Genomic DNA, 12026 nt, shown 5'->3' on the forward strand with positions numbered 1-12026 from the left:
TGAATGGAATTAACATAATTATTAATTTATTGTAAAAACATGACAGATAATCTGTGAAACAGATCCAGTTCAGCTGCTGTTTATCTATTAGTTTCTATGGAGACTGTGAGATGTTGCCCTTTTATGTCTCTGTTTCTGCTCCTCCATGCTGTCACAGACGTTACCAGTGGACGGTACGGGCGGGACTCTGGTCTATATTCAAGTCTATGGTTCAGAGATGGGAGATAGGCACCCCCTTGGAAAGAAAAATCTGTAAAAACAAAACAAAAAAAACAGGTGGATGGATAATTTAACTCACTCAGCATTCACACAGTAATTTCACACACAGTGCATACTTTTCTAATTAAAACTTTTTTGTTCTAATTAAAAGCCTCAGAAGCTCTTTTTGACCCTTCATGACTCACTGGATCATCTATGTTAAGCCGTCAGGCTTCACATTAAAAAAGGGGAAAAAAAGAAGTACTTCCTCTTTATCTTCAAACAGTGAGTATAAAAGCAGACAAGGCCAAAGCGCTCTTCATTCTCCTCGTTCTGCCTCTTCACTTTAACCTCCTCTCTAAAGAAACTCGTCTCATCATGGGGAACTTTGCTGCCAATGAAGGACTCTCCATTTTTGTTATTGTGAGTAGATTCATCATCTGGTGCACGTAGGAGTTTCAGCATGATTTAAAATGGGTTCAGTCTGGGATAATTTTCTCCAAAAATGAAAATATCATGACTTTAGGGATATTCTTACATGGACCCCTTAGGGTCTATAAAATTCAGTCAATTAAATTTTTATTTATTTATTTTTTGGTTTGTAAATGATTCACTCATTTTGACCTCTTTAATATAGAGGGATGGGGGGTGATGATAACATAATATAACCAAAAGTTTCCTTTAGTGGTTTTTCTCAGCTTCACTTGGAGTAAACCAAACCACATCCACAATAAAACTTTCATCACTGAGTAGAACTTTATTCTATAAAATCTTTGTAATTTGTTTATAATAAACTGTAAATAATTAGGCTAACTGTCAACAGGTGAGTACTCATTCTAAAAATAGCGTTGTAGAGAGGCAGAATCTTTCAGATGATTTAGAGGTAAAAATGATTGACCTGTGTAAGATTACAGCTGTTCTTTGTTGGGGTTTTGGATGGATAGAAGTAGATGTTTTTAATTGATGATGCCTTTCTAGATGTTTTAGCTACTTTTGTCAGAGGCACTAATGCACCCCCATACCATCAGAGAGGCTGGATTTTGATTTGATAACAAGCTGGATGTTCTCTGTCCCTTATTTAGTACAGACATGCTGTCCATGGTTTCCATAAGAAACTCAAAACTGAATTTGGTTTTCCACTTCGCTTCAGTGCATTTAAACTTTTAAAGCTTTGGTTCAGAGAACAACAGCAACATTTCTGGATGGTGTTCACATTAGGCTTTTTCTTAGTATGACAGAGCTTTAAACAGCATTTGTGAACACTACAGTGAATTATGTTTACCATGATTTGAAGAAGAGTCAGAATCAGACTTGTTTTTACTGCAGTGGCCTCAGATAGTGATATTGACTACGGCCTTGTTCTGTGAGCTCAGACATTTCTCCAGATTATTCAAATCTGTTAACGAAATTATGAACTGTAGATGTATTTATCATGAAATTGTTCAACTATTATTTTAGACAGGTTTTCTCCGGTGGGCAGAGCCCATCACTGCTTCTGAGAGACACCCTTATACGAGTCCTCTTTCTGACCTGTTGCCAGTTAACATGTATCATACTGATATTTGTGCCTCAGTTCTAATACTAAAATCATATTAGGATCATTTTCCTTTTCTTAACTGATGCTATGTTGAATAATCTTTTTTACTATTATTTTTGCAGCTGGTCTGGCTGGGAATCAACGCCTACCTGTTTGTCCAATTCTACAGGGCTTTTCTAGTGGAGCGCTGGTTCTACACCCGGGTGCTGCTGGGGGTGAGTCCAACCTGAGACTTATTGGTGCATTTACTCTTTCATCCCTTGGCAACACTGTAAGCCTCAAGCAAACAGTTACTGTCTGAAAACTATACCTTACTGAATAAAATCTTGAATTGCGAAGAAGGCTCTGATGGTCACAAATGTGATTTTTTTTTTAATTCTGCAGTTTTTTGTAGGAGATACAGTTTCAAAAGTCCCTTACAGGGCTCTAGAGTGCGACCAATTTGGTCACAAATGCGTCCAGATTTCCTAATAGTGCGACTAAAAAAATGTCAGGTCGCACCGGTGCGACCGAGGGGAAGGGGGAGCGGTCACCCGCTGAAAAAAAAAGTTTCCATGTTTCATAAAAAATAATCCAGCAGTATCAATGGTCGCCCACCGACGTCTCATCTCTAATAACACAGCACTCTGCTCGCGGGCTCCGCTCCTCACCTCCCGCACACACGTCTGTTGTTCTATCCTCATGGGGACTTTTCATTGGCTTCCATTCATTTCCCTGTCAATTCTATAGCCAACCATAACCTCCCTGGTAGACTACACACCTGACCCAAACCCTAACCTCACCAGGCTGTGTGTACCGGGGAAATGGTCAATAATTGTACCCACCATGAAGCAAAAACCTGTACACAAACACCTGCGCGCACGCATAGTGAAACAACCGTATGTTTTTTATCCCCCACCCCCACCACCACCTCAACTTCACCACAGTTACAGTCCAGGTATCTGAAATAGGTTCTTCTGGGTCTCAGGAGGATAAAACTAGACGTATTAGATATTTAAGTGAAATAATATAAGCTATTAAGAGTGAACTAATGCTGAAATTGCTGACTTTTATGTGTTATTATTTAAAAAAAAAATCTGCACAACTTTTTAATAAATATCAGTAATATTTCTGTTATAAATTATTATTCTCTGTTCATCATTCTGGTTTATCTAAGGCCAAAGATCCAGAGGGCCAAACTACAGGAGTTGTCCATCTGAGGGACATGTGTCTAAAAAATTTAACCGTGAAATGTTTAATATGTTATAAGATGTTCAGCCCTTAAACATTTGCTCTTAGAATTTTATAGAATCACTTTAAATACTTGTCAGTAAGTTAAATGTCTACAATTCTGGTTCAAATAAAGAACATTATGTTTACTAGATTGTTAACTAATTATTTTTGAGTTAATGTTGCCTTAATGAACAGTGATTAAAAAAATAACCTGTAAAACTCTAATGTTAAATGTGATGTAGTTGAAAATTTGAGTGCACCTAACTTTTGTGCTGGTGCACCTAAGAAAAATGTTTGGCACACCGGTGCAACCAGTGCAAAAAGTTAGTCTTAGAGCCCTGCCTTGAGTTCTAGTTCAATTCTGAGTGTAACTCTGCAGTTAGTGCCTTGGGTGTGCACACACAACTTTGCAGGGATTTGAGAGAAAAACAAAAGTCAATTAGCAATGAGACCGATTGGGTTAAAGAAGACTAAAATATCTAAATTTGATATATACATTGTAGAGGAAGTGTAAAGGTTTGTGGGAATAGGAAGAGTTGTTTTCAAAAAGTTACATAAAATTAAAGTCTTTTAAAGTTTAACTTTGTCACTGGTTTGAACTCTAAACAATGTTTCTGCTTTCAAGTTGTTGTTTTTTTTCAATAATTTGCCCAATTCGTCTATGTCGAACTGGCCGGCCGAAGGCCCCCCTCCTCCTCCCCAAAAATGTTTTTGTTTTTTAACTTACTTTAATGTGAAAATAGTTTTAATGGTCAACTTTAAATGTACGATTCAATTAAACAAAATAAACAAATTTCAAAGATAATACTTGTCCTGCACCTGGACTGTTGGCTTTAAGTAACTGAGTCCCCTTGAGAAATTTAATTAAATAGCCCCATTTTAATGTCTCAAAAAAAGCTGCTTTGAAGCCAACATTGATCATAAACATCTCTCATAATGCATGTTGATTATGCATGAATTCCCTGTGAGAAAGTGAGAAAGTTCAGAATTCAAGACAACAGACAAACTAGTTGATTCACTTAAAGTGAATGGCTGCCTTACATTTTCAAGTTAAGGGGAAAATGTCAAAGTTTCTTACAGCTGTCTCTTTGAGGGAAACCATAACGGTTACTTGGTGAAAACGACTTTGACACCCCTGATATACAATAAACCATTATAAAAAGTCAAAACTCCCCATTCCTGATTGAGACTTATGTTTTGGTGAGTAGTTTTTTTAATGAGACAGAAACAGAGATAACAGACAAATAGTAAGAGTTCTCCTATTGTTTCTCCATTAGCACCTTTGAAAATTGTAACATTTTATTACTTTAAACTTACCGAAATGTCAAACTGTCTAAGACTAAATATTATTAATCCTGAACTGAAACACCTTTGTTGACATATCAACTTTTATTCAGCTGACATGTCAGACGACCTCAGTCCTCCTCCAGAAATCAAACAAATGTATTTAGAAGAAAACTGTCACAAATTGATGTGCAGCTTTAGGTTTTTGGTCACGGCTGCTTTCACTGATTCAGGACCAGCTGGTTTCACCTCAGCAGAAGTGAAACTGGCATTTTTCATTTATACAACGGCCTGTTATTTCTTGTTGTTATGCATGTCTGCCACAAGTTTAGACTAAAATTAGATTTTGTTGAGAAATAACAGTTACAGCCTTTTTTTGTGTCTACTATGTTGACTTTGCTGTAATGACCATCTCGAATTGTAAAGGTAAATTTAGTGTAAAAATTCATTTTGTGATATAGAGCTTGGGTAATTTGAAAAAAATAAAAATGCTTGGGGTCAAGACAATTATTGCAGTCATTTCCATGCAGAGACTGCTGATTGTTAACATGAACAAGTTTGAAAAAAAAAGTTTGAATTTATTTTATTTTATTTTAATAAAGGAATGATTGACACACTTCAGTCACTTACAGCAGGCATGACATAATTCTTATTCTTATATGTTGCAGCTGTAAGTCACAGGTGACTGTAGTTGTATTTGTCCAAAAAGCTGTATTTTACTTAAAGCTCAACTCTCAGTAACTAAACTGGCTCCTCTCTCATCCCACGCCTTTGCTGAAGAAGGAGTCTGAGTAATGTCACGTTCAGGAACACAGTAAAAAATCTGTTTCACTCAGTTACGGGGTTCACTGGTATCTTGTAAATAGGCTACTATGAAAAATTAACTGTTCACATTGAACCATGAAGGTACACTTTTTGGATTAAACATAAACAAAAGCATATAATAATAATATTAATAATAATAATATTAATAATAATAATAATAATAATAATAATAATAATAATAATAATAAGTGTGGGTTACCTTTGAACAGTTAAAAACAGAACATTTTTATATAATCGGACTCCAACAATGTCTATCTCTCAAAGGAACACTGTTCAAAATGACGTCATGGTTAATCAATTATATGTCCTTCTGCTTTTTGTTTTGTTTTGTTACCATTATTTACTTATTAATTTCTAATCTTTTGCTGTTTTAGCTTTGAGCTACATTTTTTTTCTTTCTTGCTTTAACCCCTTAACCTCAATGTACTGTCCACAGTACATTCCCAGCTTGTGGTTACTTCCTGCCTCTTTATAACCTACCAGGGACTTTGCATTATAGACTGTTATTATAAACATAATAGACTGTTCAAACAACTAGAATCATCCAATCAGCTCTTAGCTTCATTCTGACACCCTAAGTTGTAAAGTAACTAAGTACAAATACTTTGTTATTATGCTTCAGTAGAAATTTTGATTATCTGTACTTTACTTATGTTATTATTTTTCATCCTACTTTTTACTTCTACTCCTTAAACAATTATCTGTACTTTCTACTTCTTACATCTTTTAAAATGGTAAGATGTAGAAAAAAAGTTTCATTCTGGCTCGTTATTGTTAAAAGAAATTATCCTGGATAGAGTGAGTTTAATCATGGTTGGATGAGAAGTATAAATACATAAAATATTCTGAAACTGTATTAGTTTGTACACAATCCATCACAGCTGCACACCTTTAGAAAAATGGGTTTTTGTTGTTGTTGTTGTGGGGATCACCTCCCAATAAACGAATTTTTAAAAATCTAACCGCTCATTTTTATTCAGTGCTTTTACTTTTAATACTTTTCAGTACATTTCATGTCAGAAATGTTGTTTTGATACTTCAGTACAAAATAAAATTAGACACTTTAAAACGTTTATTCAAGTAATAATCTTAGAAGACACTTGAACTTTTACCAAAGTAAGTTTATGTTAAGATACTTGTACTTCAACTAAAGAATTACTTTGAGGTACTTTGTTCAACACTGCTCACACCACAGCTGTGTAGCCAATGAAGTTACCTTATATTCAATATATGCAGCTTTGGAAATATAAAAAAGTAATAATGCTTAACTAAATATTTGTTACAGTTTAACAATTATGACTGCTGAAGTTAAAAGTTCAGATTGATAGCTTTACATAGAGACTTGGTTTGTGAATTTACTCCAAAGAGCAATTCTTCATTTCATTTGTGTTAGGGTTGGGCCCGCAGGTTAAAAGGTTAAAGTCATTCAGCGCTCAGCATCACACTTAATTCAAGCAGAAAATACAAATTCTTCATGTTTAATTCCAGACTTTGCAGAGAGTGCTTTAAAGAGGCAAAATGATGTCACAATGTCAGGTGTAATCATTTTGCTTATTTCTGTAAACATCTGTCACAAACATTTCTTGTTTTCAGCAAGCCTTGCCCTGGGCTAGAGCTCCTGCTGCCTGCCTCAACTTTAACTGCCTGCTGATCCTGCTGCCAGTCTGTAGAAACCTGCTCTCCTTCCTTCGAGGTTCCATCCAGGTAAAACCAAATTCACTCAGGTTGGTTTTAGCTTCATGTTTCGCCCATTGGATCAGTTCATGAATGTAACTTTTACCTTCAGTACTGCAGTCGGACCGCAGCTCGCCAACTGGATCGAAACCTCACCTTCCATAAACTGGTGGCTTACATGATCGCCTTCCATACAGGTAACAAATAAAATCAACACATTTTTAAATGATTTTACAAATTCTACAAAGCAAGTTTTGTCCATTTAAAAACTTTAATGAACATTTGTTCAACTTGAGACAAGGAATACTCCAGAGAAGTCAAAATCTTCAAGGGGCAATATTATGTGTTTCTCAGGCATATATTTAAATACTATACCATAATAAAGTATCTGTCACCTTTAGTTGTTTTTAAAATGCTGTTTTTATGTTTACATAGAAAATAAACTTATCTTCTCATCAGTTCCTCTTTTAAACGCCTTGAAATTGGCCTCTGTCTCTTTAAGAACCACCTTCTGCTTCTGTCTCGCCCATTTCAGCACACCGGGGGTGGGGTGGGGGTGTGCTATGATGCCGTTTACTTGGCATCTGAAAATACATGTCCTCAAAGGTATTTTGAATCTGAAAAAGAGCTTCACTGAGTGAGAAGTAGTGTTAGGAGCTCAGCAGACAGTTTCAGTTTCACTTTCAGTTTCACCAGTTGTTTGATTTGTTGCTGCCGAGAACCTGCAGGAGTCATGGGCGGGGTGTGTGGGGAGTGGGGAGGTGTGCTCCGTGATGAGGAAGCTCGGCTTGGAGACACAGCTAAGAGGCGGAGCTGGTCCTAAAAGGCGGTTCTAGTCCCAACCAGTCGTTTTTGCTCCCCTGCATGGCTGCACCTAGCCTGTCCCTTGCCTTCCTACGCAGCTCCGCTCAACTCTAGTTTCCCTTCACTGCTCCATCTGGAACTTATCCCATAGACAAGGATTTCTTCTGGCAGATTTTTAGCCGGGCCAATCAGAGAACAGAACGTCAATTTTCTGTGCAGTGTCTGCTTGTAGTTTATTTTACCTGGGCCAATCAGAGAACAGAAGGTGGAGTTTTGAATGACGTCGTTGTTCTGCGCAGTGTCTGCTAGTTATTTTAGCATACGGCAGTGGAGGAAGTGAATGAAGCCAGTCTGTGTTGATAAGGCTTCCAAATTAAAATAAATTTGTCTGACAAAGCAGCAGCTCTCATTTACAGTCGTCTCGTTCGGCTCTGTACTTCTCTCCTCTCAGTAGAGTTGTTTACAGCACACGCGATTTCCGGTTAGCTTCTTAGCTTAGCCTCCTTCACAGCGACATACGCCGCAGCCAACTGATCCAGTCATTTTAAACTTCAGCAGAGGCCACGCCTCCTGCAAGAAATCGATTCTCTATGCATCAAGTCCAGACCCTTGTACGAAGCAAAGTGAAGGACAGGGTCTGGTTTAAACCAGGCTAGGCTGCCTCAGGACACCACAGGATTTCTCAAACATGCATGAATGAGTCAAAGCAAGACTCTGGGCATGTTTTTTATGCAAGTATAACATTATAACATGATTTAAAACTCAAAAAAGTTGATTTTACATGATATAGCCCCTTTAATTATATAAAATGAATGAATACATTTAAGCTGCTTTGAAGTTTTAAACAAAAATGTGTGATCTATTAGAGCTCAGTGTGTTAGAGATCAGTCTCAGTTACCACCAAACTTTAGCTCAATATCTGTACAATCCTCAGAGGTATGGTCAGTTTGGTGTTTGTTTAGGTGGCTGTGGTCTCCACCTTAAAAATAACACACATTTTGTGTTCTTTAAAAACTGAAGTATGATTATAAAATAATAAGTGTGTGAAAGCGACTCATTTTTGTAAATTCAACATAAGACTCATACTGTTGAACAAATAGAAGAATGCACATGATTACATTTTCACCCTCCCTTCATGCCAGCGTGTAATAAAAAAGAACCAATCCAAACATATGGGTGGTAAAGCTGAGTTACTAAACTTAAAACAAGACGATGAGCTAAAATGAATCAAACTAATCTGACAGCTAAAAGGAACAAAATGGTAGCTAAAATCTATAAGACAGAACAGTGGCAAACAGCTAAAAGGAGAACAACAATAGCAAAAATGAGCTAAATTCTTGTTTTTATTTCTCTTCACGTTGTAAAAATGTATCTAAGCTGAATCTCTGTTGGTTCTTTTTAATTTTGTTATAAACTTTAAGTAAAAAAAGGCTTTAAGAACCCATTAAGATGCAAACACCAAAAAATTAAAGCTCAGAGTTTACTGAAAATTAAACCCAGTTTCTTTGTCATAACTGTTTTTCCCTTTTTTCCCCCCAGCTGTGCATATTATCGCACATCTGTTTAACTTTGAGTTTTTCATGGACGCACAGCTGAACCGCAACAGCAGCTACCTGCCCTTCGTCTTGTCTGAAATCGGCACCGGGGACAACGCCTCCTTCCTGAATCCCATCAGGAGCAACGAGACGGTGAGTCGTTGGTCCAGAATACCAACCTTACTTTCACAACATCACACTCGCTCTGCTCTTTAAAGAAATTGGAACTAAAACTGTGGCAGAGCTGTGAGCTGTTGCTTGACAGCAAGAAGGCTGCAGGTTCGTGATGTCAGTCTGATTTGATAGCAATATGATACCAAGTTATGAGGATTGTTTTTGCCAATATTAATTATCAAATTGGATGCATCATCATATTGCTAAATCAGAATGAATTTTTTTTCATTAGTTGGTTGATTTATTAACTTATATGTTCTCCTTGTGCACATGCGGCTTTCCTTCAAGTACTCTGGTTTCCTCCCACAAACTGAAAAAATGAATGTTAGATAAATTAGCAACTCTAAATTGTCCCTAGTTGTGAACGGTTGTTTGCATCTGTGATGGACTTGAGAACTCGAGCAGTGGCTAAGGCACCAACTCTGCAGTAACCAAAAAAAAAAAGAAAAAACAGGTGAAAGCAGACTGATGGCTGGATGACTTTTCTAATAATTTTCACAAAATGTTGAGAATGGTTTCTTAAAATAATGTGTAGGTATCTCACATTAATAACTGCTAGCATCAGCTATCTAGCATCACAAGCTGAATTATTAACACAGATTTTGAGTTTTTCTTTTTAACTTAACTTTGAAGTAGCTTTAATTTAATAAAGTAGTAATTTTAATCTAATTTTTGAGTAGAAAGCCCAAACTGAATGAGTTCAAGCAAACCAGAGTTGACCCAGTGCAGACGGGTTTTACCCAGCAGCTTTTAGTGTGTGCTTCATTCTGGTGTTGCTAAACTTTGTGAAATCCTGACTGTTAGTTTCTAAATCCAGAAACAATACTGAAGTAATCAGAAGTTCCCCTTTACGTGTGTTTAAAACTTCTGCTTTAAAGATAAGTTTATGTCTTCCTCATGTTCTTCAAAAGTACACAAATTACAGGTCAGACTGTTTTTTTTTTTTTTTTTGTCACCAAACCACTGTGATCCAAGTCTGTTGATCCTGCTTTCAGGAACAACAGATGGTTGAAGTTACTATTCAAGAACTGCTTTCTGCTATGATATTTTACTAAATCTGAGGCTATGTTTTGACAAACATAACCATTTTTAAACGTTCACCAAAATATCTAACAAATGTCCTAATTTCCTGTAGTTTATGCAATTTGTGTTTGAAACTAAACATTATTAAAGTACCCCTGTAGCTCTTTTCTGGAATAAAGTCCTCATTTGCTGTTTGATGCAGCTGAGGTCTAATTTCTTACATACTTTCTAAACTTCTAAGTAACTAACCTCAAAGTCAACAAGTGTTTGTCTCAATCACCGCAACAAGGGGGAAGTACAGGATGTCAAAACAGGCGTTTGGTAAAAAAAAAAAGAAAAAGGGAAGTTAATCAACAGCCATGACCTGAAGTGGGGTGATTAAAAAAGAAGCAAAGAAGAAGCTAACTGATCACCCACACACTAACCAGCTGTGTGTAACTGAGAACTAAAATATTTTCTGAAGAAATATTAAAGGTGCAACAACTTAGTGCATTCAGCTGGAGCAGCCATCTTGAATTAGGATGACTCCCAGCAGTCAAGTAAGTTGTAGACTGCATCTAATGATTACTTTCTAAATCTGATTCAAATCTGACAAGTAGGCTATTTTGCTAACAGGCTATTAGAAATGACTATGATGAATAATGAAAAAGAAAAAGGCTAGACCAGCCAGTGAACCTCAAATCATCTGATTGTCAAGGCAATTATCTGAGGCTCTGCCCACTTCTGCTATTTTTAGATCAGTTGGAGAATAAAAAGGAAACGGTTCTTAATAAATTGGTCTAAAGATTTAGTCAAACTTCAGCAAGATGTAAGACATCAGATCTTGTTAATGTGATTGTAGACAGTCTTTTACTCAACGACAATTCCTTTACAGAAAAAAAGGATTTTTGGGTGTAGTAACATTTATTTAATTATTCTTTTAAATTTTACAAAAAAAATATCAAATTTTCTGAACTACTAGAATTTACTAAATAAACAATATGCATTATATTATATATCAATATTACCGTACAAAAAAAATAAATGCTAATATTATTTTCAATCAATCAATCAATAACCTTTATTTAACCAGGTGGAAAACCCATTGAGATCAAGATCTCTTTTGCAAGAGTGACCTGGTCAAGAGGTCCGCACGACACGTCACAGAGTATATCAGAGTTAAGATTCACATTGCAGTAAAGTATAACACAATTCAAAATACAAGTTGTTATAAAAAAGGTGAAGACGTTCAGTCATTTAGACATACAGATCAAAGTAATTCCCAAATTAAATCCTAATGGTTTTCATTTCTTATAACTGAATATCGTAACATTATTCAGTCAAACACTTTTGATTACATAATCAACAAAATAGTAAAAACTCAAAAACAAGAAGTCAGATGAGAGATCACTACGTACAATTAGTGACTAGAAAACATTGGCACAAATCAAACTTTTTAATGGTATCAGAGAGGGTCGACAAGAAGGATCTAAGAGAGATTAGTGTTGACAATTTTAGATCCTTCTGTACATTGTTCCAGGCTGAGGGGGCAGCGGGTCACCACACAGGCAGCCACCATCTTGCACCGCCATCTTGTCTACGAAGGCTCATGAAGGACAAACTGCGGTGGCGGCGTCAAAAACGGTTTTAGTTGTAATACTATGAATGTAATTGTTGTCTGTCTGCTACATTTACAAGGACAAAAGTAATCAGATTTAACGGCCGTTCGGAATAAAAATGCATCATGTAAACAGCCCGTTCCGATTATTCTGATCCGATTG

General features: G+C 36.4%; 1 protein-coding gene across 1 annotated transcript in view; it reads left to right on the top strand.

Annotated features, from left to right (window-relative positions):
* Positions 1-179: 179 nt before the first annotated feature.
* The window catches only part of cybb (cytochrome b-245, beta polypeptide (chronic granulomatous disease)), a 38627-nt gene continuing 26780 nt past the window's right edge, over positions 180-12026 (top strand). Inside the window, exons 1-7 of the mRNA XM_014021767.1 lie at positions 180-276; positions 371-483; positions 563-621; positions 1858-1950; positions 6650-6760; positions 6843-6927; positions 9074-9222. Coding sequence (XP_013877221.1) covers positions 396-483; positions 563-621; positions 1858-1950; positions 6650-6760; positions 6843-6927; positions 9074-9222 — 585 coding nt within the window. The 5' untranslated portion in view covers positions 180-276; positions 371-395. The remainder of the gene's footprint in view (positions 277-370; positions 484-562; positions 622-1857; positions 1951-6649; positions 6761-6842; positions 6928-9073; positions 9223-12026) is intronic.

Source organism: Austrofundulus limnaeus, unplaced genomic scaffold (assembly GCF_001266775.1).
Source record: "Austrofundulus limnaeus strain Quisiro unplaced genomic scaffold, Austrofundulus_limnaeus-1.0 Scaffold305, whole genome shotgun sequence".
Lineage (NCBI taxonomy): Eukaryota > Metazoa > Chordata > Actinopteri > Cyprinodontiformes > Rivulidae > Austrofundulus > Austrofundulus limnaeus.